This window comes from Haemaphysalis longicornis, unplaced genomic scaffold, assembly GCF_048455015.1.
Source record: "Haemaphysalis longicornis isolate Haplotype H1 unplaced genomic scaffold, Haemaphysalis longicornis Haplotype H1 scaffold_2, whole genome shotgun sequence".
In the NCBI taxonomy this organism is placed as follows: domain Eukaryota; kingdom Metazoa; phylum Arthropoda; class Arachnida; order Ixodida; family Ixodidae; genus Haemaphysalis; species Haemaphysalis longicornis.
Genome location: NW_027526295.1, coordinates 208,588,112 through 208,615,906, shown reverse-complemented (window position 1 = coordinate 208,615,906; position 27,795 = coordinate 208,588,112). Strand labels below are relative to the sequence as shown.

Here is a 27,795-nt window from a genome sequence, read left to right as displayed (position 1 = left end):
TGCTTCGCTTTTGTCGCATAAACGATGACATAACTTTCTGGTCTGAAGAGAAAACTGAGAACAGTTACAAATCTCGCTACAACGGGTCAATTTCACCTCGCCTGTTTTTTTATGCCCCATTTTCAGCTGACCAGTGCAAGTGCTGCGAACAGCCTCGGATGACGAGTGAACAGCTGAACTGCTGCACCTCTGCGCTTGGGCAACCCAGAGCATTGTAACGAGACCTGTGTGCATAACATCAGCATTTGCTCCTCTCTTTAGTTTTGTTGTTCTTACCGTCATCTGCTTACCTGGAACGGAATGACTCACCTTCAGGCGCTGCAGATGCTGTTCCGTGGTGTGAATCACTAACAGCGCAGAGCAGGACGAGAGTGAGTACGACTTCCTTCATTACGGCGCGCTCTGCAAAACACCGGTATACATTAGCAGAGTGCAGGTGCGCTACAGGATTATATTTGGCACACACATGAGAACAGCCCTGTAAGGTCCGAGCGCGGACGTCATCGTGCCGCAGCGTAGCTCATCGTACCCTTCCCCCGACGCACATCCGGCGACGGGCCGCCGCCAATTAAGCCACCTGTACGCTAGGTGCGCGCGGGAACAAGCAGAGCGGCGTAGGGACAAACTTCTTTGGTGTGGACGTCGTGGGGTCCGAGCGCAGACGTCGCCGCACCCCCCGCGACGCCGATTAAGGAAACCATTATCCTCCGAAGGGGACCACTGGCGATTTGGCTGCCGGATGCACGGGGCCGCGGAAGCGCTCTAGACGGTGCCCCGACGGGGACAAAAGGATGCGGCGTGCTTTCACCACCTTGGGTGGCATACTTCCCGTGCGTATACGTCACTGAGCTGAACTTGCTGCAGGTCGTGGGTGGAGTCCCGCCTGCGCCGGCTAGAGCCCGGCAAGCTTCTAAGCCCCACTGCGGGCTACGTTTTGCTCCCTTGTATATGTCGTGTAAATATTCTTGAACGTAAACTGTACATAGTTTGGATATCAGAGTCTGCCTCGTCCCTCGCGGCGACACGAGACACTGCGGTGCATTCCTGAATACGGAGAGGTCCTGCAATTTACTGGCGCAGTCGACAGAACAGGAATCACCACACGCTCGAGTCCACTTACGAAGACAACGAGAACGAGAGGAGCACCGTTCAAGGAGCGAGTCCTGACCGTTCCTTCCCGGGGAGCACACCTACAGCTCGAGTCTGCAGTCCCCAAGCCTCACCAGTAGACAGCGAAGGGAGGCGGCACGAGCATCACGCCTCCGGGGGGGGGGAGCGGCAAGATCGTCGGCGAATCGGCGCCCACAGCAGTTTGAGCCCACCAAAAGAATTCCCGGGCTCCACCGAAGGGACAACGACGAAGCGAGACGGCACGAGCGTCACACCCTCGGCGGCGGAGCGGCAGAATTGTCTGCGGAACGACGCCCACCCAGCGGAGACCCGGAGCGATCATCCACCACCGATGCAACTAGGCACCACCGGCTCCGTGTGAGTGCCCTGATTGGCACTTCTGCCGCATTATTTGTTGCCTGAGCTGACCCAATTGGTTGGAGACACGCTTCGCACACCTAAATCCTGAAAAACGTCTCAGAAAAATGCGGAACGAGAACGGGGAAAATGGTGACGACCAGAACAACGAAGCGTCCCCTTCTCTCACCCAAGCGGTCATTTCTCTTACCGATAAGCAGATGGATTTTCAACTCAAAATGGCCGAGGTGAAGCTGAAAGCCGTAGAGGCGCAAGTATTGCTCGCCCAAACAAAGAGTGATGCCGCGTCAGGAGTGCGAGACGATGCGAGCGAGGCGGAATCTCAGAGCAGTCCCATGAGTTTGAGGCATTGCGCTAAACTGCTAGCTGGGACCTTTCCAAAGTTTCCAACCGACGGTGAAGTGCCTATCTGGTTCGAATCAGCGGGTAGCGTACTGGAGGCTTATGAGGTTCCGAAGGAGTGGTGGGGGCAGATTGCTTTCATTCTGATTGCTGAGCGGGTAGCGTATTTGTCAACGCGTCTCACTCCGGCCCAACACCGAGATTAAGACGTGCTAAAGAAGGTCGTACTTGACGATTTGAAATTGTCAGCGGCAGAGTATCAAAAGCGATTCCTTGCGGCCACTAGGCGAAGGACCGAGACATGGAGGTCATTCGCAACGCGACTGCAAAGCTACCTCAACTTGTACATGGAGGCGCGAAAAATCTCATCCTTTGAGCAGCTTCTTAATCTACTCGTAGCGGACCAGATAAAAGCTGGCCTAACGGAGGAGGCAGCCAAGTTGTTAAACTGCATGAAGGCGAAAATTGGTGTAAGGCCAGTGAGCTAGCTTCAAACGTTTGAGGAAGCGGCAGGAGAAGTCCGGCAGTTCCGGAAAAGCCGATCTGGCAGGGGGCAAGCAAAAAGCTGGAAGGGACACAAAGCCGGGAAAGGGCAAGCCACCCACGCGCGGTAAAACACCCCCATACCGACATGGCGGTTGCTTGCGCTGCGGAAATTGGCGTCACTCCGTCGCACTTGCATGCACATATTCCTCGGCGGTCCTAATATCGTGAATGGATGGTCCCGAGTCTCGTTCGAGGCTCCCCCGTGCGTTTTGAGTTTTCCTTTAGGAGTGGTCTCGATTGATACGGGCATCCTTGCTATATAGGTAATCCTCCTTGCCCTGTCATGGGTACAGAGTTGGCCTAGACTGTGCTTTTGCGCGGTTTTGCTGGTACTGGGTCAGTTAGGTGTACCCAAGGATATAGGCCAGGTAAGTGTCTGCAAGGCCCAACTGTTGTTCCGTTTACAGTCGCATGTGCTGTGCCAGTTCTGGCGCTACAGCTGGTTCGCGTAGTCCTCTTTTGTTTCTTTTCACAATTGCCACTTGCCTACGAAATGCGGGGTTTAGCTTTTGTTTGCTTGGCCTTTTCTGCTAACCTGGCTTTGCTAGGGCAAGCCCTGGATTCTCGGATTAGGGTTCCACCCCCACTTTAGACCTCATTAAAATGTGTTCTCCCTCCCTCCCTCCCTCCCTCCCTCCCTCCCCCCTCTTACTCTCTCTCTCTCTCTCTCTCTCTCTCTCTCTCTCTCTCTCTCTCTCTCTCGCGCGCGCGGTCTCTCTAACTTTCCAGATATGTCGAAGTTTAGCGTCGGCCTGTAAGGCTTTCTGCGGATTGGTCTTTGTTGCTTTCTTCCCGCATATATGTGAAGGTGTTCGGTTCATGATTCGATCTCTTCGATATCGCGCGCCTCTGTTTTATTGTCGTCCAAGCAACGTGTGGCTACTACACAGTGCATGCATGCGTGTTTAGGCATTCGGATTTCTTTTTAGGCCTCAAGTCACGCACTACCACTAGTGTTCGATGTTTGTATTCTTTTGCGAAACAGCTAGTTCTCGTATATGTTTCTTGCGTGTTTTTTTATGATTACGGGGTTTTAACGCGCCGAAACTACGCAGGTTATGAGGTGCGCCGTGGTGGAGGGCACCGGATTAATTTTGGCCATTAGAAGATCTTTAACGTGCGCCGAAATCTCTTGCGTGGGTTGCTGTAACCGCTTAGTGCAAATAGGCTTCCCTTTCACATGTGTTTGCTCGAAGGAATGACCACGGGGACCTGGACCATGGTCGTTACGCCGATGTCGCTGAACGGTAAATATTACGTCTAATGAGGGTCGCTATTTTTATACATTTTTCGCCCGATCTGGTCCATCCTTTCCCTAGTATGTTTGGTACGCCGTATCCCCACCCCTTTCCCGTTAACTGCAGGCCATGCCTGCAGTTATATGACCTCTGGCGCCACCGCCGTTGTCTGATATAGATCCTCGTTTGTGGCGGAGTACACGGCAATTCCACTGCCGAATTATGTACCTTTGATTATTCAGTGCCATATTTCTTGGATTGGGCATTTTCTAGACTGGGACTAAAGAACTTTCCGTTGATACGGGATTGTTTCATCGGTATTCATCGGACCACTGCCTCGTCGATCTCCGGTAAGGCGCGGTGAAATGGCCTCGATTCGCGGGTCGACGCTCTCAGCGAATTTCCCCAGCATGGCCTCTATTTGTGTGCTGAGCATTTCGCTCAGGTCCTCCCGAATCGCTGTAATTTGCGTTCATTTTCCTTGCCCTTTTTGAAGGCCGTAGGGCGATCGTTGTGCCCTCCGCCTTACACTTCGAGGGAGGGCACTCGGGCTGCGAGGTTTTCAACTCGTCGCGAGACGATCGAGTCCTCAGTTAGCGGTACTTGCTTGGTTCTTCTGTGTTTGCCTTGCCCAGTTTGACGGCATAGGACATGCGATTTCGAGGGACCCTTTGTTGCGGGGTCAGCTTTCTCGGCATTTTCTTTTTATTTTAGTTTTGACACTTCAGCCTTTGTATTCTCAGCGAGTACCATTTCTAGCGATGGTGGTGGCGGCGATGTTTATTAACGGGCGGCCCTAGCCTTGCGTGGTATGGGGGCAATTGCTCCCGTATGAGCACCTTTTTTTTTTACCGTTATGCGCGGGAAATCGTGCACTGAGGCTTGTGTCCCTAAAAAACCGGAGGATCAGGCGCAAAATGCCTCTCCTTGTGATCCGATGGCTTTTAGCGAAAACGACAGCGTCCAAAGAGGCATGCGGAGCTGCTCTCCTTCGAAGTTCTGTAAACAAAGCTAAGCATTTGCTTGATTTTGGCGATTTCCGCCTGTTGCTGATTACTTGAATGTTTCGCGCTAGCTTTGCTGCTGACCTTTTTGTTTGTGTTCTGCGAAGCTGAGAAGTGCGTCCCCTGCTGCACCAGCTCAGCTCATTTAGGTGTTTGCTTCTTTCTGGGGTGTGAATGTCTATATTGACTGATGCCAGCCCTGGTTGCTGAAGCTCCGACTCCTTGACTCGGATTTCAATCGGAGCTGCTGCCACTGCAGTGCCGTCTCACTGTCGTTCCTCGACTCGTGGAGGAATAGGCGGCAAGGAGCTCGAACGATCTGTCGTCCCTCTTCCTTTCTCTCCGCTGTGACCGACAGCGGCAGTGGACGAGGTGTCTCCATGGAGGAAAGAAATCACTAGTGCCGCGCGGCTCGCCATTTCGGCCGGCGCCATCTATAGTCGTTCTCCACCAACCCTCAGTAACCGTGGCTCAAATTAAAGTTCTCTCTCTCTCTCTCTCTCTCTCTCTCTCTCTCTCTCTCTCGTTCCTCCTGTGTCTTCCGTAGGAAGTAAGGTGTTTGGAACCGGTCGTTGCACTTTTTGTCTCCTGTGGGATGACCTCTCCCACACAGGGAATACGTGGCCTTCCTGTGGGTTCCTTGTACCTCTGGTGCGGCATATACTGTCTTCGTGCACCGGGAGGCACACATCAGTGAGGTGCCCACTTTTCTGCAGGCGGAGCACCCTTCGTTCCTTTTTTATGTAAGAAGCGCGGGTGCTCCGCGCCGCGGTAATATACTAATTGGGGCACATCTTTTCACTTATTGGGTCCCCAGTCCTTTTCCTTGAAGGATGGTATAAGGTTATTTTTGTACACGAGGCTTCCGGTAACGTCGTTGCGGTGTCATAACCGAAATTAACCACCTTGCTGTATCGGCCAGGTTAGGTCTATAGGGCTCCCGCCGCTAGGTGCCCTGTTCCCTGTTAGGGTTAGTAGTATGTCAACCCACAGGCATGAAAAATTGGCCGGAAAAGACCAGCCGGTGGTCCAACTTCCAAGAATATATACAGTGTCCCAGTGGGGTAGCAAATATTTATAGGCACCGGGTGTTGCCGTCCTCGCTGAGATATTCCGGGCATTTCCGCCTCCTCCGAAGTTGGTCGCCGATGAGTTTCCCCTCTTTGTGCCTCACATCAAAAGTATATTCCTGCAGAGTCGGACTCCAGCATTAAAGGCGCCGTTATTTGAGCGCATCGTGTGCGAACACGGGAGGGGCGGGTCATTCATCGTAAGAAATCTTGAGCGAGCAGGTAAGAAGTCAGTTTTTGCACCGCCCGTACAAGACACGAACCCGCACACTCTTTCTCAAAGGAGGCTGTATATGGAGATGCGGCTGCTAAGGAAAGAGCCTCTGGACAACTCCGTTCTAGGTGGCATTGCTGGACGCCTGTCGTTCCTTAATGCGTTATTTTTTAACACGAAAGTGTTTTATTCCCGGATACACAAACATTTCAGTGACGTCATATCCGTCACGGAAGTGACGCCAGTACAACGAAGCAAGCGGCCTGTAAAGGCTGCGCCCCTGCACACAGGGTCTTCTTGCGAGGAAGCTACCTTTAGAACCAGAGACTACGTTATACTTGGGGTTGTTCGTTTTCTGGTTTTATATTTTAACACGAAAGTGTTTTATGCCGGGATGCACGAAGATTTCACTGACGTCATATCCGTCACGGAAATGACGCCGTACACCATTGCCGAAGCGACCCGCCAGCAGGGCGTCGCTCGCCCAGCACACTCACAAAACAGCCGCCGACTCGCAAATCATGCTCAGCTGCAGATTTCGCTGCACAGTACACTTTCGTTTTTTACCGATTACTGTGACAGAGGAACCAAAAGTTTCTCCCTTTTACAATCATTTTCTATTACATTTTGGGCATTTCCCTTGACCAGGTGTCTTGAGTGGCAGAAATATCAATTGGTAGCCTTGCCATAAGTACTGCTGGGCAACTGTAGTGACGCAATCGCATTTTTTTGCTGATACCTGTCTGAGCTCCATGTGTGCCTTTGTCTTCGGGCTTGCCAACATTACCGTTGTTTTCTCTGACTCTCGCTCTCCTTTTCGTAAGGCAAATTGCCTTGCATTGCTACCTGTTGCTGACGAGATTGGTTTTACATTGGGGTTCTTATAATATGCTGATTGATTAATGCATTTGGCGATAAGAATTCGGTATTTTAAAGTCCAACTGCAGCGAAATTTTCGGCCCCTTAAATGCGCTATATTCTGGTAGTGTTACCTGAAAAAATTGCTGCCTGCAAAATTTGGAGGCCCAAATATGCTCGTTGCATCGTAAACAAAGATCAAAACCGCTCTTTTCAAACCGAAACTGCAAAAAAAGGGCGGCCATTACGGACCGCCGGAAGTTGCGTTACACTCAGGAATTGAGTTGGCGCAGCCCAACGTTTGTAGAACCAAGGTCTGCCTGTGAGAAGACGGCGCGTATTCGATTCGTTTCGGGTCGTCCGTTTCTTCAAAAATTTAAAACATGCGCGAAAAGGGTTGGGAAGTTCGTGCAACCATTATTGCTTTGTGAGCTGCAAAGACGCGCCTGTAGTCGTCCGGTAAAATGTAAACACAGGCACCTCGAGGCGTCATGGCAAAGCTGGGAGCTCGGAAATGGGTACACAAAAGGCAGTTTGATCGCTAGATGAACACCGGCACAGCCAAAATGCCCTGTGCGGACTGAACTATCCTGTGTTTGTGTGAGAAAAAAAAATCTACCATGGCAGGAAAGCGTCGAAACATGCAAATAAGAATTCGGTTTTAGCGCATAGCGACGAAAACACTGCATTGTCTTCGCTGGCGTCGTGAAACAACCACCTTTTTCGAGGGTCAATGCTGACAAATGTGCCCCTTTTTTTTGTTTTTTGGTGACAGAAATGTTGCCAACAGTGTTACGCGAGGAACTAACAGATGGCGCCACGCAGTCAAGCCAACTAAGGCCCCTAAGCCAACAGCGTAGACAGCGGGATTTAACCCACGGTGTATGAAAGCCGCCGCGGGAACATCCCCCAACACGAGGCCAATCGCTCTTATACGCCTTCTTTTCCTACTTTATAATTAACCCAGTTAACCCAATATAACCCAAGTCCGGTATTCTATATCAGAACCCACAACGAAACAAACAGTGGCTAGTTTTTTGACCAGGTTGTTTGAACTGAATGGATCCCGTGCAGTTTGCCGCGTGCTGTAGTTCGCGCCCCGACCGGCGTTAAAACAGTGACAACAGCGTACTATCGCGCCCAATTTGACTCGCAACAGGCGAGCGGCCGCCGCCGCTGCTCCACGGGAAGCGGTGGCGCCTTGCGGCGAAGCACTCGAGAAGTAAAGGGAGAGGGGGTTCGCTCTTCCGATAATCATCAGCAACCCCCGAGTGCTCTGTTGCCTTTCGGGCTCCGAATGCGGTGCGCATGAAGCTGCCCGATTTAGTTCAGCTTGGCGCAGCCTTGCGACTCAAGAATTGTGATGCGCGATGGTTTCGTCGCTATTACCGCGAAATGACGGTGGCTCGGCCATTGCTATGGAACGTATTTTTGAAAAAGCTTTGTTGTTGATCATCTTAAAAATTGACACTATCCTTTATGTTATCCTTAAGACGACTTGAAGGTGAAAGCCCGAGTGCCGCTGCATTAAAGACATATGCATGATGTACTTGGTCGCACGTTTTTTTTTTCGCATTCATGTCCACCGTAGACATATCTTTCTTGCTCTTCTCGCGCGAATATTTTACCGACAACCCTGATATTGAAGTCCGCAAAATTTCGCTTTTTCATCCACATTTTCTACCTTAATTAGTATGCCTAATTAGGCTCGTAAATTAGCGAAATAAGTATTAGCCATTATTAGTAGCCGTAATTTGATTATTCATCCACCATATTACGGTTTGCCATTTCCTTTAAACGATTGAGTCATCTACATTATTCGCTTTTAGTGATCCATCTTAATTTGCTGACTCATTCACTTCTATCGCATGGTCATCCGTCTCCAATAAATTTACCTCACTTTAATTCCCTTTGTTTGCCTAGTCAGGCACCTAATTCACTTTGTTTCACTTCGATTCCTCCTACTCTTTTTTATAACCTTCATTCACTTAGCCATCCCCTTTCGTTCACTTTGATTCCCTTAATTCGTTTTGATTGCTTTTAACAACTCTCAATTCGCTTTGTCATCCACTTATGCGCCGTCATGCTCTGGTCCTCTTTAACTGCCTTGAACTCGCTGGAGGTGTCCAGAATATTTTATGCAATGGGTATTGGCGACCGGTTTTCGCTTAAGGACTTGACGGAACGACGATATAAGGCTTTTGCCTTAATGATATCGACACTTTTGGAAATACACAAGCCATATTTACCTATAGATGCTCATTACAAATTTAAACTCACCAAAATTAATTCAGAGTTAACACATTGAAACTGAAAGAGTTTATTGACCTGCGCCACTGTAATGCCGTTACATGTCTGTTCGTTATGAGGCAGCAACAAAGCAAAAACATGCAATAACAATAACCTTTGTTTTAAAAAAACCTTATGGAGATGAAGTTGATGGTGCCTCAGCATCGAGTCATGCCTCCTTTAGCAGCGATCACACGTTGGATTCTAGATGGAAGCGATGCACAAAGAGCCTCCACGTAGCCTCAGTCCTCCTTAATGACGTTCCATGCGGCTTCAACCATGTGCCACAGATCGTCCGCCGATGCTTTATGCAGTCCTTCCTTCGACAGCGCTACCTTTATCCTTCCCCATACAGGCTCGATAATGCTCACGTCGGCACCTTTAGGAATCCATTCAAGTTGGCGCACACCGCGGTCAGTTAACAATTTCTTGACACTTATTGCGGTGTGCACAGGGGCCAGGTCTTGCTGGAAAAGGTAATCACCGTCAGGGAATGGGCCGTCTAGGGCATATGGGATCATGACATATTCCAGGATTTTGGAATATTTCTCTGCAGTTAGGGAGCCTTCAATTCGGTGTAGTGGGCCAAGTCCGTCTTTGCACATGACGGCCCAGACGTTTACGGTGGTCTTTCCGCTTGAGGCCCCTTCTTGTACGTATTCCAGCTCGTAGCGAATGTTCACAGGACGCCAGACGCGACGTTTCTGGTCCCATCTTGTGCTAAACGTCGATTCGTCCGAGAACAGCATCTGTTTGCAGTCGTCAACGATCCAGGTGCTGTGCTCAGACGCAAACCTGAGACGTGCTGCTTTGTTGTCGTCGGATAAAAGAGGCTTTTGCACGGCGACACGGCTCCTCAGTCCGGCTTCTGCCAACCTTCTTTTCACAGTACTCAGTGAAGCTGAAACACCTGCAAGTTGAGCATGCTGCTGCGCAGTGCCAAACGGATTAGCATAAGCCGCGGCGATCAAAACTTCGTCTTCAATGGCACTGGTAACGTGAGGGCGACGATCATGAGGGGCGTAACAAATTCGACCTTCATTTTTATAGGCCTGAATAATGCGGTTCACTGTGTTCGTTGATCGGCCAGTTAATTCAGCGATTTCTCGCTGCGTATAAGACTTCAGCCATGATTCCACAATGCGCACACGTTCACTGTGAGGCACTCTTGACATGGTGCGGGCTGCTGTGAAAAGAACAATGCACCCGAAAAGGGCATTGAAAGGGGCGTATAAAAACTGGCATCAATGCTTTGTGCTCTCCTATCGTTTTTCAGCGTGAAAGTGACGCTGTGACCAATAGAAAGCAGTAGCCGATAACGGTTCCTTGGAAGATAGCGTCATGCATATTTTCTTTTATTCTTAGCATATCGTTTTTTACGGCACTTATAGGTTTTCATTGTTGTAAGGCAAGCATAGCGGCGCAGTGGCCATCAGTGACGTAGCTGATAGCATAATAGTGCATTTCGTACCGTGAGGCAATGTCAGAATTAGAGGCAGAAGCAGTAAATAAAAAAATGCGGCCAGCCAGTGTTTCAGATATTTTTATTTGTGTGGAAGATTGAACGTTATCTATATTTCGCTAAGCACTATTATTGCCAAACTGGAAGGCTTGCGCACATGCGCATAAGACCATTGCAGCCAGTGATAAAACTTATCGCTGGCGATGCGGTAATCCACCCCGAGAACTTCCGCGGTAACAATTTATACCAGCCGCAAAGGAAAGAAGCTAGCAACGGTGCACACGGGGGATGCTGATGATTATCGGAAGAGCGGACCCCTCTCCCTTTACTTCTCGAGTGCTTCGTTGCAAGGCGCCACCGCTTCCCGGGGAGCAGCTGCGGCGGCCGCTCGCCTGTTGCGAGTCAAATTGGGCGCGATAGTACGCCTCGCGTCGGCCGTACTCGCGCTCTCGAAGAGTCCACCGGCCGCTATCGTGCAGTGGGCCGGACAGCAATCTAACCGGACAGCAATCTGCCGTACTCGTTCAAGCCCCGACCGGCTGCCACAGCGCATCGTCTCGCGTCGGCCGTTCAGCGTTTTGCGCACTCGCAGAGACGCCCGGCCGCGAGCTTGCAGTGCGCCGCACGGCTGCCGTAGCCGTTGGCGCGGCGACGTACCGACCAGCCGCGTCAACAGCGTATCGCCTCGCGTAGGCTGTTCACGCGTCTCGCGTGCTCGTCGAGTCGACCGAGAGCCTCTTGCCGCCGTCGCGACCACGAAATCGGCCGCTGTGCAACGGCCGTACTCGCTCGCCGACGGTGTTTTGCCTCGCGTATACCGGCTCCGGCACTTTTCGAATTTGCTTTTAAATGCAGAGCATTTCTTTAACTCACGATGTCACCCGTTCTAGGCGTCCGTAGTAGTCCGCATCGCTCGCAGGTGCGCCCTCTCGGCGCGATCGTGGCGTGATAAAGGCGGGTGTCGGCGAGGCTGGAACGCACTCATCGCCGCGCTCTCTCGTCAGCCCCGCTCCTCCTCGCCTACTCTCCGCTCGCATCGCGCGCTCTCTCCGCGGTCGGTTCGCGCCCAACAGGTGGGGGCGCGCGCGTCGCGGGATCAACAACATCTGTGGCGTGATCGTGACGTCAGCATCGCGCGCGCGTGGCGCGATCGTGTCGGCGAGGCTGGAACGCACTCATCGCCGCGCTCTCTCGTCAGCAGTTGCCACAAGTGCAACAACATTAACGTAACGCAAACTACTTAACGTCGTGCGCCCCCGGAAATGCTCTGCATTTGATCGTGCCCCTCGCGAGGGGGATGTTTGTAGTGGCTATGGAATGCCTTCATTGCTGCAACTGAATGAAAGCCGGCCAATAGCCCCTACATCGCTGTAATGGCTTAATTTTTTTTTATGTCTCGGTAACCCAGAGCTGCTTCAGCTTCTGGCATTACGGAAACGCGTGGAAGTAATTATTCATGCAAGAGGCAGGAATTTCACTGCTAACTCGCGTGAGGTCTCGCGTAAAAGGGCTAAGTATTCTTTCCGCCATGGCTACTCAGGAGGGGCGACGACCGAACGAGGGTCCTGACTGACACGTCGCATCCGGAAGTTCACGGCAGTGGCGACAAGTTGTGGCTAGGTGCTGCGTTGGCGGAAGTGGCGTGTTTTCGAACGGTTTTAATAAAAAAAAAACTGCGCGTTTATGGAGTTTACAATTAGGTCACAAGAGAATTTAGTGGTGCATACCGCACGTTGAAGCAGAATTTCGGGCAGGTAAATTTTCGTTGCAGTTGGCCTTTAACAGCGGAGTTCTTGTAGCTGGCCGTGACGTGTGGCACGTAATGCGTTAAAAATACCAATAAAATGCCGAGCGCTCGTGAGCGCGCGCCTCGCGGCGACCCCCGAGCGTCCCCGGCACGCGCAGTAGCTTTAGCAAAGAAACAAACAAACAAACAAACCTGGCGATAACCCCGAGGAGTGAGGAAAATTCAGGAAAGCTTGCACTCATGCGCAAGACTTGAATGGCGAAGCTATCGTAGGTGAGCATTGCCGGACACATAGTTAAGTTTCACTGTCGTTGTTTATTTGCATAGCTGCGGTGCTAGTAATCGTTGTCACATGCATCGAAGAGGTCGTCGTAGTCTTTGCGGCGAGATGTGAAGGAAAAATCATCCTCAGCGTTGTAGACATCCACCATCCCTTCGTCATCGACTCGAGGCAGTGGTGGCGGGATCTGCAAGTCGTCTCGGGAAGGAGTGGCACACCCCTTCCGGAGTCGTTCCCGGCGCGTCCCCGGCGCCCGTTTGTCAAGCAAAGCATAGATTGCGGCGACCGCCCGGCAGGTAAAAAAAAACAAGAAAATGTCAAGCGCTCGTGCGTGCGTGCCTCGCGGCGACCGCCTAGAGTTCCGGGCGCACGTTTGTCAAGCAAAGCATACCCACTTAGCGAGATTGGCCAAGATTGCCCCCCCCCCCAAAAAAGTCCAGCATTAGCCGTGATCGTGGCAACACTTGCTCGGAACGACAAAGACACAGCGTACGCCCCTCCAAGGTGATGTCCAGGGATTGTCACTTCCAAAAAAATGAAGCAAGCTGACACTTATAGCAAACGATAGAGTAAGGCTCGTTGCGGCAGCGAAGTGGAAGCAAATTGGCTGCAATCGTGGACTTAAACCGTCGTGGTGGTCGTGAAGGTAGCGTACAGCTTCGCTACCTTCACGTCTTACGCGTTAGTGTGGGCTTCATTTTTTTGTCAGCTACAGCTTACTATCACATTGGCTCCAGTGCCCAGGGCTTCGCTGTGCATCAATTTAATTTGAGCTTAATGCGCACTAGTTTCTAAATGTACGTGGTCCCTCCCCGTGACCCATGAGCATTCCCTATTGTTTAAAAAAATTCACGGCCGCGGTGGGGTCTGGCCTTTCATTGCCTTCCCGGTTGAGGGAAATATTTGTGTTGATCTTTGTTCACGCCCTCTCAGTCACGTCCATGTACCGAAAGCTTGAGGCTTATGAGAAATATCGAACGTTTTGCATCTGAACTGTGAACTATTAATGAGTAACGTGACACGATTATGAGGTAGTTTTAGCGGCAAAACGTACTATAATTTGTTTAACAGAACGCACACTACAGCTTGTATAGTTGGGGCTACAGTCCTCCGCATATAAGTAGCGTGTTACATATTGGAGCTTATTTTGCAGTGACAGCTGTCAATGGTTTATAGGGAGTACCTTTTAACACGAAAGTGTTTTATGCCGGTGTACACAAACGTCACCGACGTCATATCTGTCACGGAAATGACATCACCAGAAAAAGTTCCATTGGCACGGCGGCGCTACGTTTCGAGCCCACGATCACTCTGGCCACAACGGGATGTGTGAAACGCTCTACCGACTGAGCCATGAAGTCATGGCCGGGTAGCTGTACGAACGCGCCTGATGTCCCTCCCTCTAAAGCCGCGAATATACGCCTCGAGATTCGCGATCGCTGCGCCGCCTGCCGCCGCTTCTCCGCGGCGTTTGCGGGATTAGCGCTGCGTGGCTGATAGGTGGTCATGCAGTGTTTTGGTTCTCTTTCGCTTCTCTTTGCCTTTCCGCGCACTAAATAACTTGTTATGGTGACGTCTGTAAGCTAACTGAACGTTTAGGGCGCTTAAAAAAACAGCTGCGTCTTGGTAGAGCGCTCGAACGCCAACAAGAGCTACCCGGGGAGGCGGTTCTGCGCGCTTCTTGGCCGCTCTTGCGGTCGTCGGCGACGGCAGCAGCATATCACCGCTGTCGCCTTCGAACACGTCAGCACAAGTGAATTCTATTTATTGTCACCTCGTTTAGACCTGACATTGGCACTGTAAGAGGTTGGTTCGTTTTGGAGCGCAAACAACAAATGCGGCTTTGCTTCGAATATGTACGTCGTAGAAAAATATATTTCGGGGATGTGATAACCCAATAGCTGACAAAAACTTGTGCCTTTTATGGGAATATAAGCCACGCGAAAATGTTAAGTACACTCAAAGGCTGTGCATTGTCAGATATGTGCCCACTCATGCCGTATAGTAAGAACCAAGGTATATGTTAATGAAACCACGGGAAAATGAATGGTCTGCAAGTCAGGAATAAATAGAATAGTCGTACGGGAATGAAAAAAAAACCGAGAGCAGCTTCTGAAATGCTAAAGACGTTTGTTTGAGCAAGGTAGTATTTACCAGACCAACTAGATGCGAAATGCACTGATATTTCGCTAGACATGGGGGGGGGGGGGGTGAGGAGGAGGGCGCTCAACTATCGTTTGTTTACAAATGCGGAGCGAAATCAACGAATGAACGTTTTAGTAATCACACTCACAAGCTGCGTGTTGACTTTTCGTTTGTTTTTCGCCTTCAACGATCGGTTGATCACTCGGCGGACGCATTTTTCGAAGAATACAGGGTAGGCAGTTCACAAGAAATACGAGGTGTCTTTGAAAGAGTTGATTGATTGATTGCAGGGTTTAACACGCCGACGCAACGGAGACGATGAGGCACGCCGTAGTGGAGGGCTCCGGATTAATTTTGACCACCTGGAGATCCTTAACGTGCGCCGAAATCTCGTACACACGGGCTCGTTTGAAGAGTGTCGTATATGATAAGGGTCTCTGATTTCGGTTTATGCTAGATTCTGCAGTCTCCCTGTGTCATACGACGATGTTTCGAAGAAGCGTTTGGTCGCGGTCGCGGATTACTCTATAAGCCCATCTTCGCGCTTCTCGTGGAGGATAAATGTAACAGATGAATCTTTGCGAGCGCTCACCTCGGGACAAGACGACCCAGCATTAAATTTGTCGTCGTGTGCTGACTCCGGAGTGTAATTTTGCATTATCCATCGTACTTCTTTGGTACAATGTTTGCGAAATTTATGCCGCATTGGCTTGTTCAGGGTACTGAGCAATATCTGATATGTGATATTGGCAGGCGTAACTTGCGTGCTGTCAGGTATGAGTGCTCCGCTAGATTTTGTAGTGCACAAAGTCGATTTACATCATAGTGTGTATGGCCGCAACATGACCATCGGAGGAAACACTGCTTACAGAGACACTGCCACTAAATTTCAGGGCAGCGGAAGCTGCATGCAAATGCTCGCTTCGGGACGCTGGCCTGTGGCACACGCCCGGCGCTCATATAGATCTTTCTAAGATCGCGTCATAAACGTTTATACTCTCGTGAACCCACCAGGCTTGCAAACAGAGTGCCTGCTCCACGTTATTCGGTATTTCGAACGGGGACAAACGGTAAATCGCTGTCTTGAACGAGCCCCAAAAGCAACGGCGACAGGGGGGAGCGGGCCGGGGACTCCCGCTCTTGCTTTCGAAACGGGCCGCTAGGGGGATTTCAGTGGCGCCCCTACAGGCCGCGCTCGAGGCGTATACTCCGACTTTCCCGGCGCACGGGCGCGCGGCCGTGCGGTCGGCGACGTCACGTCTGCTAGACTACGCCAGCAGAAATTTCTACCAGTGTACACTCCAGCTTTGCCGGCGTAGCGCAGCCGGCGTAGCTTCCGGCTAGCGCATGCGCAGATGGTTTTGCGATTAGTGCGCCAGCTGTCGTGGAATGCGCGAAACGCTCGGCCTAGAACAGAGGCGCGCATTTTTTTTTTTTTTTTGTGCCTCCGTTAACCCGGCCGTGTGCCGCGCTTTTGCAACAGTGCGCAATGAGTTCCATTGTTTGAACCTTTCTCCGTGTCTTTTTTCTGTCTGTCCGTGTATTTTCGCGCACTTGTGTCCTGACCATGGCTTGGGCGTACCCTGCGTGCCATAAATTGGTCCTGGCATTACTGGTTCGTCGGCTGCGGCGTAAGCGGAAGCGGTCGATGTACAGTGTGTTGCGACGATAACTGGAACACTTTAAAAATTTTTCCTGAGCGATCGGCCGCTCTGTTCGCGCTCAAACTTCACACAAAGGTCGCATTTTGTGGTCTATTTTGTTTGACACCGGGAACAACAACGGTAGTTACCTGTTTATTCTGAAAATAAACAAAAACGATTTTCGCCTATGGGAAAATGGCGGCGATTTGGACGTGCGAGCCCGAAAACCGGGTTTTCTGATCGTCTGTTAGCTCATTTCTAGGTGCATTTTCTGATCGTCTGCTGCACCATTTGGCTCCGTACGTGAATCCCAAACATGCGTTTCACTCTGCAGGTGGTTCCGTCGTTCCAACATCAACTTGCGCTGGCTCAGCGGCCATTTTCCCATAGGCGAAAATCGTTTTTATTTATTTTCAGAATAAACAGGTAACTACCGTTGTTGTTCCCGGTGTCAAACAAAATAGACCACAAAATGCGACCTTTGTGTGAAGTTTGAGCGCGAACAGAGCGGCGGATCGCTCAGGAAAAATTTTTAAAGTGTTCCAGTTATCGCCGCAACACCCTGTATATCCGCGAAATATTTGACCAACGCCACATATAAGCTCCATTCGATTCAGAAGGGGTGCACGGCACCGTTGCAGAGGAAGTTCTGTGGTGCCGGTGCAGTGCAGCAGCGTGGTTCCGCGGTGCCGTGCGTCACGGTTGCACCGTCAGTAGCGCCCCTGCGTGTTTACAATCGAGCGAGGTGCAGGCATAGTCGTCTGCTAATCATCCTCGCCTGTTGTCCTCTAAAACTGGATGTTTACGGCCATCTAGGTTGTGTCGTACGCATCAGCGGCGACGCTAAGTTTGTCCCACGAATCTTCGAGCTCGACGGACATTTTCACGCGGTCGCCGCAACTGCCGGTAGCCGCCTGCCAACCCGCAACGCCCCAACGCTCACGGCACCGAATCGCTGCACCTCCTCCGTAGCAGGTGCAGCGGTTCTCTGCACCGCGGCGGCACCGCTGCAGCACGAACGACGCGGTGCAAGGCACCATTCCTGCAGCGGCGAATCGAGCGCTTTGGTGCAGCGCACCGTGCAACGGTGAAGGCGTTGCAGGGAATCCCGTCTGAATCGAATGGAGCTATAGTCGCGGTAGCCAATCCGTTTTGTAATAAACACAGGGGTGCCGCCATATGGCTGCGATAAGGGACTCCACCACGGCATTAGAGACGTCCATTGCGCACTTGTCGAGCGGTCGGGCACAACCAAAAAGAGCGCGCCGAGAGAACCGTCGAGCAAACGGACGCGCGCGGGCGCTGTACGGGTGGTCCGGACGGGTTGGCGAGGTGCATGACGGGATATGGAGCCGCCGGACTCCGTCCGACACGCCGGCGGTTATCTGACGCCGGAGTGTAGAGGGACCGGCATTCGCCGACGTAGCGTAACCGTGCCGCGCGCGCGCGCGCGCCTACGCTACGTCGGAGTATAAACGCGCCTTGTCCACCCAGATGGTGCTGCCGTCTTGGAGAGGTGAAGCGAAGTAGTGCGTCATGACGCTAATGAGCGCCGATACTTGGCGCCTCGATAAAACAGCGTGTAGCAGCGGAGTTGCTTTTTACCCGTCCGCCGCCTATGTATAACGCCGCTGAGCTTGTGGAACAGCGCCGCCGCGTTCCACAAGCTGAGCTGGTCGCACCGCAAGCGTCTGGCGTACACGCCACGGAGCAGGACCAATGCGGTCGCACCTTTGCCTAAGCGACCCGCCAGCAGGACGTCGCTTGCCAAGCACACCCACAAGGCTGCTGCCGACCCGCAAATCATGCGCCTTTCACTGTAGCGTACTGTGACTTCACCGAACGATTCTCTTACAACGCTTTCGGTTTCGTTCGCACGGTTTGCGAGCGCCTGGGGTTTCAATCGGATTTACGCAATGCTCCAGCGCGTGTAATCCAGTGTCTAATGTTGATGCGTCTAACGGTGCCATACCGACGAAATAGAAATAGCGACGTGCAAATTCATATCGATGCGCAATAAACATTCAAATGCCCCTGTGAAGGCACAGTTCTCTTTCGTGTTTTACCGATTACTATGAAAGGAGGATCAAGCACATTTTTTTTGTCGACGTGGCAAGCAGAATGTGGCGCTCGCCGCCCGTATCATGTTAACATGCCCCCGAAGGGGAGTACGCGGGCCATATGCAATTTCTGCGATGCTTTACCACCACCAGCACGCCCCTGCCCCAGCACTTCCTTGTGTTTCGTCCCCACAGTAGCTGGTACGTGCCGTTGCGCAGCCTTCACAAGCGACCACAAGCGACCAAGCGGCAGTTCTCGATCAGCCGGCCGGCGCGAGCAGCGCTGATGGAGAAAGCCGCGTCCGAGACTAGGCGCTTCTTGGAAACATTACAAGATGACGCATGGAGCCTACACAAAAGAGCACACGCTAAAATCAGAGGGCGTTATCAAATACCGCACACTCTCAACACCACCTTTTTCGGTTTGTGTGCTGCCTACCCTGTACTTCAAAAATACGTGCCCTGGGTGACCAGCTTTTCGTTGGAAAAAATGCATGCACCCCTCCGTCTAACGACGACGACGATGGTTGAACGCGAAGCTTTCTCTTGATGGGTCCTTTGGGTGGCCAATCCCTCACTGCCAATATGTGCCACTTGGAGGTATGCACCACTTCGCTAGAATACCCACCGCAACTCACGGGTGTGCACTTCGAATAGGCCTAACAATCGGGGGTGTACGGTGCGAATCGGTACCTGCTACTTTGACGTTCGCTTCGACCATGTCGAAATGGAGCAATCTGATAGGCGCCGGCCTCCTAACGCGAGAGACCCAGGTCCGATTCGGGTCGCGAGAAGCGTTACTTTTCTTTCCCTTCACCCACGATCATGCGTCGTCATCTTCAGAGAACGTTGGCTTTCCTGCAGGACGTATTGGCGTACAACGGCATCAGTGGAGACACTAAAGCTTCGGTAATAAAATTAATGACGGTAAACGCGCAGCTTGCTTCTGTCGTTACTTAAAAGTGTTGATTTCTTTATATCGCTCCATTCAGACGCAACGAAAGTTAAGCGTTCCCACTACGTCCTGCAAAATATCCGTACATTTCGCATCTTGTTGGGTCTGGTGAGACTTCGGCTATGTTCAGACTACCGACGCAAAGTCATATCGTGATCTTTAGACGTAAAAAAACGGCATCTCACGTTGGCTGAGACGTGAAATGACGTCACTCTTCAAAGTTATTACGGCAGATGCGGCAACAGTCTGAACCCGGCCTTACCTGGCGAACTTCAGTAGCATTTTCGAGGCCACAGTAGGTTTTTTTCATTCTCGTACGAGCTGTTCTGTTTCTTTCCAGCTTGCAGACCATTCTTTATTGCGTGATTTTATTACCTTCCTTGCTTCCTGCTATAAGGCAACCATGTGCACATATTTAAGGACGCAGAGCCTCGCACTACGCCTATTTTCTTCGCGTCACTGATATTCACATAAAAGGCACAAGTGGTTTTCAGGTATTGTGTAATCCGGCTCCTGTCTTTACGGTACAGGACGTTTCCATATGGTCTAGTCAGTACACCGATCTTTCGGGACACGGACGTTTTCGTACAGCAGGCGTTTCGGTACACGAATTTTTCAAGTGATGGAAGTTTTGGTACTCATGCGTTTAGGTACGGATTATTTAATACATGAACCTGTCGAAGCACAGACTTTTTGGTACACAGGCATTTCGGAACGGTTTATTCGGTACACAGAGCTTTTGGGACGCGGAAGTTCCGGTACACAGATGTTTCGGTACGGTATATTCCGTACACGGAAGTTCCGGGACACTGACGTTTTGGTACGCCGGCTAGAGACACGGGCGTTTCGGTGCACGGGCGTTTCGGTACGCGTACTATCGCTACACGGGCGCTTCGGTACAAACACGAGTTCAGGCGCCCATTGTAGGCAGGAACATATGTGCGTCGTTGACGTGATTGTTGCGAGCACGCATACGCATGTTACGTCAGTGAGAGGTTATGTGGTCTTACCAAACAAACCGCTATTTATATGCGGAATATTAACCTGAATAAGCGCAGCTTTTGACAATGTTATTGTTGATTATCTTGTTTTTTCTGGTCTCTTATTGATACCAGTTCTTTATTTGAAAAACAGCGAACTAACAATATTTTTTTTGTTTTTCATGGCCTGTGGCTTTACGTCTATACAATTGCGCAGTTTGTATTTTAAAGAAAATTTAGGCGAAGCCTTCAAACTTCGCTTTAATTGTTACGTCGCTAAATAACAACGGGAAACAATGGGGGGAAAATGAGAAAATTGGAAATCCTCTCCGTCTAACGACGACGATGGGTGGAAGGCACTGAGTTTTCTGACGAGGGATTCGTTTGCTGTCGTCTGAGTTTGAACTTTGGCCCACACGCAGTACGCACTTTGATCACTGACGCTTGGATTTTCAGTCTCAGGTGGCTTGCACTTGGATAGCTGACCCTTCGACTTTGATTGCAGCGGCTTTGACCTTGGCATTCCGCCATTTGATTTTCGCACGCAAGAAAGCTTCACGTTTCAACAATCGCCTCCGTTAGACGGAAGTGTGTGCGTGAGTGTTTGTGTGTGTATTGCTTTGAATTCTCCATTTCTGTGTATCAATTGCTTTGACGTTGTAACGCATTGCACACAATGCATTATTAGCAATGCGTTAACGGAAGCACCTGCTTTACGCTGCCGGATGATTCCGTCCCGGCCTCATAGCTGTTTCCATGGAAGTCGGTGTGTTTACTGCATTTGCAATCTGAAAGCAGGAAAGTATATCAAATGATGCTCAAAGCTTGTTTAATCTTTCTGCGACATACATTGAGATATTTTGTTGACACAGTGCTCATTTGGGATTTTCGTTTGTGTTCCTCTCCCTCCCGCTAGGGGAGAGAGAGGAACCCGTCCCTGCGAGATTACTGCACCCTCTATCAGTGGGTCTAGGAACCTGCTCCTATCCCTGCGTGACGCATGCCCTACAGCAGACGGGCGAAAAGGCTGAACCTATAACAGCTTCGCTGTTAAAATGAAAAAAGAAAGTTTTACTGTGCCGGATTTTAAACTAAAGAAATGGCGATAATAAGCCGCTAGAAATAAGTAAAATAATGAACAACAACATTATCAAAGAGTTCCGCTTATTCCGGGTATTATTTCGCAACGCTTTATTTGATAACACCGCATAACCTCTCACGGACCTAAAACGACGCAAAATTATGAGCAAGAACATGTGTAACCAATAGGTACGCTTTCGTGCTTGCAAGTGTCCAGTCAACGACGCGCAGATGTTGCTGCCTGCAACCCGAAACGCCCGTGTAGCGAAAAGTCCGTGTAGCGAAACGCCCACATACCGAAAGGCCCGTGCCTCAAAAGGTCCGTGCAGCGAATAGACCGTACCGAAACGCCCTGTTCCGAAACGTCGATCCTATGCCGGAACGTCCTCCACCGAAAAGACATGGGATCTTGTGTATACTCCCATCGCCAAAACGTATTGTTCTACGACGTATATATATTCAAAACTAGCATTCGTTGTACGCGCTGCAAGACGAAAAGAACTTATCACTGAATTGGAATCAGCTACAAACGAGGCGACAATGTAATTAACTTGTTCCCGACGTGTTCGGGCGTTACAGTGGTGATATGCTATCGTCGCTGACGCTCGTAAAGGCCGTCATGAAGCGTGCAAAATGCGTCCCCGGCTAGCTTTTGTTGGCGTTCGAGCACTCTACAAAGCCGCAGCTGTTGTTTAAAGTGCCTTCAACGTCTATCTATCTGCATACAGATGTGACCATAAATTTTTTTAAGGCCGCTGTTTCATTATTGCGTGGTTTCATTGAGTGTACTGGCTTCCTGCTATAAGGCATCAGTGTGCATATATTTAACGACGCAGAGCCTTGCACTGCACTTATTTTTTTTCGCGTGTCTCATATTCACATGAAAGGCACAAGTGATTTTCAGGCATTGTGTTCAGTGTGGTAAACAGAAGCGAGAGAGAGCTAAAACACGGGATGAACCTCTATTATCCACGCAGCGCTCATCCCGCAGACGCCGCGGACAAGGTTACCAAGTGCGCCTATCCAAAACAGACCAGTTGTCAAGCCAAACTCGCCCAAATAAAGCCCAACGGAGAACAAATCCCACAAGATTAGTCCAAAAAGCCGTCCAAATTTTTGGAACGAAATTTGGTTCGTTTAAGTTCGATTAAGTTTAAAGCTCATTTAAGTTTGTTGAAGTTTAAAAAGTTCGTTCAAGTTTAAAAATTTTATAGACGAAGGAGAAAATCAGGTATACTTAACAGGCAACGATCCAGAAAACTTATCAGCTGGGCTATGAGGCGCGACTTAGTGGGTATCTCGTAGCACAAACAGCAATTAGCTTTCTCGGCAACTGGCCAGGGTCGATCGCTGCGTACATGCTTTTGTAAGCATGTTGCCTTGGGGGGAGAGTGCAAGCTAATTAAATTTCTCCCGCACGATGCAGTCTGTGTGCGAGCAGAACACACATGCCAACTCGTCACATGTCAACTGCAGGGAATGACACGCGCATTTCACAAGGATGGGGCGTGGACTGGCCGCTTTCATTCTCGTGTACAGACGGTTTTAACCGTACACAACGCTGGCTCCGTCTGTTCCAAGGCCATCACAGCTGCGAACAGTTTGATAAAATCATAGTCTCACAAGAGAGTCTCTAAGTCAGAAAAAAACCCATCTGCGGAAGCATCACAAATTGGCGCAATGCCCAAGAAAGCAGTTGTAAACTGATTGATTGATTGTAGGGTTTAATGCACCGACGCAGCGCAGGCGATGAGGCGCGCCGTAGTGGAGGGCTCCGGATTTATTTTGATCACTTGGGGATGGTTAACGCGTGCCGAAATCTCGTACATACGGGCGTTTTAGTTGTAAATTCACCTAGTGTTGCGAGAACAAGATTGCGTGACGACTGCTAGTTTTTTAGTACACGATACGTCCTTGTTCTCATCAACAATGAGAGAATACGGTAGCCGCTCATTCCCCTCGACAAAATATCCTTAGATGTTGGACCCAATGCCTTCGTTACCAGTGCTGCGCACTTTTCCTTCGGAGTGCGATTCATGACGCCACTGTCGATTCTTGGCAATACTGTCCCAGAACAGGCGTCAAGTGATCTACTGTCAAAAAATCTGCAGAAATTCAGAGAATTATCTACTAATGCGTAGCATTCTTATGCCTCTTGTCTAGAGTGTGAGTTCTTTACGGCCCATATTGCTATGAGTAACGAAATACGTCGGATTATTTTATTATGTTTACGTTTTCTTTTGTTTCGTTTCGCCAATAATGTAAATATGTACCATTACAGCGACGAAGTGCCATTACTTCACTAATTATGTATTTTTTCCCGATGAAACAAAGGGCACTGGAGAATCGGTTCATTTATGGTATTTTCATCCATTTTTTCCAACGCTCTTTTGTGGACTTTTTTCATTTATTCTTTGGTTTGGGGGGAGATGTACACGATGCATATTGTCACGTTGCCAAAGACGACGCAGTTGTCTTCAAGAAAAACAAGTTTATTGAAGCGAACTTGTGCTCCCCTAACAACTCAAAGAATACAAGGCGGCGATACAGCAATCAACAAAGTGACGTGCGTAAACTGGTGTCGGCGATTCGAATGCCATGGCGTCTGCTCTGCAGGCTTTTATCTCTTGGCGCGAGTGTTTCTGGAACCGTCGATTTACATCCAGAACATTGTAGATCAGAGAATATCATTCTGGGCTAGTGATGTTAGGGCGAGACAGTCTGCTTATCTGAATGTGATAGCCCGTGCGGCATAAAATAAAGAATGGAAGACGCGCTTCGCTTGGGACGCAATAACACAGCCGGGCACGGCCGAGCAGCAAAAGCAAACAATAAACTTATACATGGTTCGCGGCAATATTGTTGATTTTGTCAGATCATTTCTGTGGAAGTTTTGTTTTTTCTATTTTTTATTTTTATTTTTTAAAAATTCTGTTCGACCAATTATGTCAATTTTCGCTGCTATAACCATTACAGGTGTTAATTCCGCCAAACAGGCACCCTTCTGTAAATGCAGGGCGCTACACGGTTCGCCTTTTCGCCATTTTGCATTCGTGTTTGGAACGTTTTCTTTTTTTTTTTTTTGCGGGCTTTTTTGCGTTTATTCTTCGGTTTTGGGGGGAGACGTGTAAGATGCTTTTTTTTAATATGTCAGACCATTTTTGTGAAAATGTTTCGTTTTTACTTATCTTTTGCTTTTTCAAAATTCTGTTTGACCAATTATCTTCGTTTACCCTATACAACGATTACAGGCGTGAACTTAGCCAAATTTGCATTTTTGTGTAAATGCAGGGCGTTACACGGTCCTGGCTGTGGGGCACTCGTCAAAGAATGTATGCATGAAAAGCTGGCATGGACGGTTACGTGGGTAGTGAGGCGCAGCTCATCAGCTGACTGCGTTGAGCCGTCCATAGCCGCCGTTGGAAGCTCAGAGAGCAACGTCATGTTTTTTTTTGTGTTTTTGTGGCCCATCGCATTTTTAGGTCTTTGTAATGGGGACGCATTTATCTTTTACAAGCACGGCTAAATGTCATGTCCCCACAAGCAAAACAGAAAAAATCTCCAGAAATTCAGAGAATTATCTACTAATGCGTAGCATTCTTATGTCGCCTGTCTTGAGTGTGAGTTTTTTCCAGCCAAATTTTTGGTATTTTCTTAATCCTGTCCGACCAATTAGCCCCAATTACGCTACTATAACGATTACAGGTGAAACTTTTGCGAAATCTTCAATATTGTGGAAATGCCATGCATTAGCTTTGCCATTTCCGTATTTTTTAATATTTTTCTTATTTTTTAGTTTTTCAAAATTTCGTTCGACCAATAATGTCCATTTACGCTATTATAACGACTACAGGTGGAACTTTCGCGAAATATGCATAATTGTGGAAATGCCATGAGGTATACGTTGTGACATTTTCCGTATTTTTTTTATATTCGTGTTATTATTTAGTTTTTTTTAAATTTTGTTCGACCAATCATCTCCATTTACGTTATTGTAACGATTGCATTTGGAAATTTCGCGAAACCTGCATTTTTGTGGAAATGCGGGGCGTTACACGCTCCTGGCTTTGGGGGGGGGGGGGGGGGGGGTACTCGGCAAAGAATGCTACGCATAAAAACAGTTTCAAAATACAGCAGAAAGAAGTACACGCAATTCTGACACTTGCTCCTCGTGTGCACAACAGAAGAAGTGCCTTGCGCGTTTTACACAATACTGGACCACAAAAAACTGAAATCAAAACCACCAAATCTGTGAAGGCGAGCCTTTTTCCCATTCTGTCTTGTGGTTGCGGGAGTACTTCACCCACTTCACCATTGTTATGCCACCGCAGGACGTAAAGCAGCGGCTAAAGGCACGCTGAACGCTGTGGTCGCGCTCGTCGGAAAATCGCTGCATACATCATCTCGCAAAAAAAAAAAAAAAAAAAAAGAAACGCGTCCAGCTTCGGTGCGACTGCGTTTTTAAAGGAATGTCCTGGAATGCATAACGGAGTTATGTTTTAGAGGCATACCGGCAGCCGCAACTATGACGCAAAGACAGCAATGGCCTCGCACATGACCCACTTTTATTATACTCACGAAGTGCCCATTCGTGGAAATATTCTTTTTCTAGATACAGCCTTCCCTCCGCGCCCAACATGTCTGTTGAGCCTAAAGCCAAGAGGCGACAAGCCATTACTGTCGTTTCATTCAGCTCATTCTAAGCTGGTAAAGCAGGCCATCATCAAAATGTGTTTTTTTAAACTGCCGTAAGATGTCATGTTGTCACAAACTTCAGACCAGTTTTAGGAAACAAGTTGCTAGCCGCAGGTTACCCTCGGACATTACTAACCTCTTTTGCCGACTGTGTTCTTAATTAATATGGAGCTCAAAAAACCAAGAGTCGAGGGTTGTGATCCTGTTTCAAAACCAATGAAACTTGCTGCCTTACATTCACTACGTGTCTCGCAACCTGAAAAAAAAATCAAAGCAGTTCCACTTAATGTGAAAGTTGACGGGAGTGCAGAGAAAGCGATTCGCCATAGTGGGATGCAGCGCCGTTATCCGCTCACTGCATGCTACCACCCAAAGCAATTCAAATTTCCCGCCTCCGTAGTGCTCGCGCGCCCCCTGCCTGAAACAGCGCCAGCGGGAGTTCTGTTCTTTTTGTGCTTGCTTTTCCTCCCGCACGCGCCGGCGTTGCACTGCCACTTTTTCTCGCTTACTATCGCAAAAACCAACCCAACGAGCGTTCCGAACTAAATGAACGCGGGTGCTGCCGGTTAATTACATGTATTTTACGGCAAATGTACCTGCAGTTTTTTTTTTTTTTCGCGCTAAACAACGGGGAGATGTATGACAAGCGCCAGCGTTTCACGAGTTTAGAACGGTTATGACTACTTAAACCGCTGGTTTTCGAAGCCTCTACGGGACGCACTACGACGGAACGCCGGGCTCTACTTGGGTCCGTTATCTCGCGGCACCGCCTGATTCCGGCAGTCGTTTGACATCGAATGCTACAGCGAGCTACGACGCCATGGTGAGCCCCTAAAGTGCTCTCCACTTCAAAAAAATACAGCCAGTCGCGCTAATAGAGTTTTAGAATAACGTACGCAACCGTACGCAAATGGCTAGCGAACGCTGTTTCTTTGCGTCGTTCGCACTGCGCATGCGCCGCACGTTAATCCGGTTCTGCGTTTAGCGGATGGAGGAGAAGCGGATGCTATTTCAGCAAAATAGCGTGCGTACGCGAGGCCGCTTGCGTTTCCAACATAGCGGCAAGTAGCGCGACAACCATCCGCGGTTCCGCTCTTCTGTGGACGCTTCCGATGGACCAAGTTCATTGCTCCTGTTTGGTTGATTCGAAGGATTGCCTCGTTAGAATCATACTGACACCACTTTCAACGCACACTTCGCTCAAATAAGCTATATAATTAGGAAAAAAAGGAATGGCCTTTTGACCCACTAGCTCATTCTCCGCAACAGAACCTATGATGCCATATGTGCCCAGCTGTGCGATTGGCTGATGCCGGCAAAAGCAAACGCAAATTAGGCACGGCTTATAAGCTTGCCGAACGAGCTATTTGTGCTTAAATGTAATGCATATTCATTTTACCGCAGTAAGAATGGTGCGGTAAACAATGAAAGTTACGAAAATACACGTACCGTACTTACCCGATTCTAACGCGCACCTTTTTTCCGCAAAAATAGGCTGAAAAATCGCATGCGCGTTAGAATCGGACACGAAACCGAAACTGCCGCAACAGCTGAAATTTAGCTCCAAACATTGCCATCGCCATCTCGAGATGGCGCCAAAGCTTTTAGCAACAATTTTTCGGATCTAGGCGCCCAAACTTTTCTTTCGGCGTTCACACAAATCGTCGAATTATTCCACTTGCGTGCTTAATAACAGCAA

The 27,795-nt window shown here is 49.5% G+C and overlaps 1 protein-coding gene across 3 annotated transcripts in view; it reads right to left on the bottom strand.

The window, feature by feature from the left end:
* LOC144169839 (chitinase-3-like protein 1) overlaps positions 1 to 22,781 on the bottom strand; it is an 82,879-nt gene extending 60,098 nt beyond the window's left edge. For 2 of the 3 annotated variants that reach the window (XM_077699216.1, XM_077699218.1), the window contains exons 1-2: positions 22,644 to 22,781; positions 310 to 402 (exon numbers count right to left, since the gene is read on the bottom strand). In XM_077699216.1, coding sequence (XP_077555342.1) covers positions 310 to 391 — 82 coding nt within the window. In that variant the 5' untranslated portion in view covers positions 392 to 402; positions 22,644 to 22,781. Of the gene's footprint in view, positions 1 to 309; positions 403 to 22,638 lie in introns of all 3 variants that reach the window. The other variant, XM_077699217.1, reaches the window with a different exon arrangement.
* Positions 22,782 to 27,795: the final 5,014 nt, after the last annotated feature.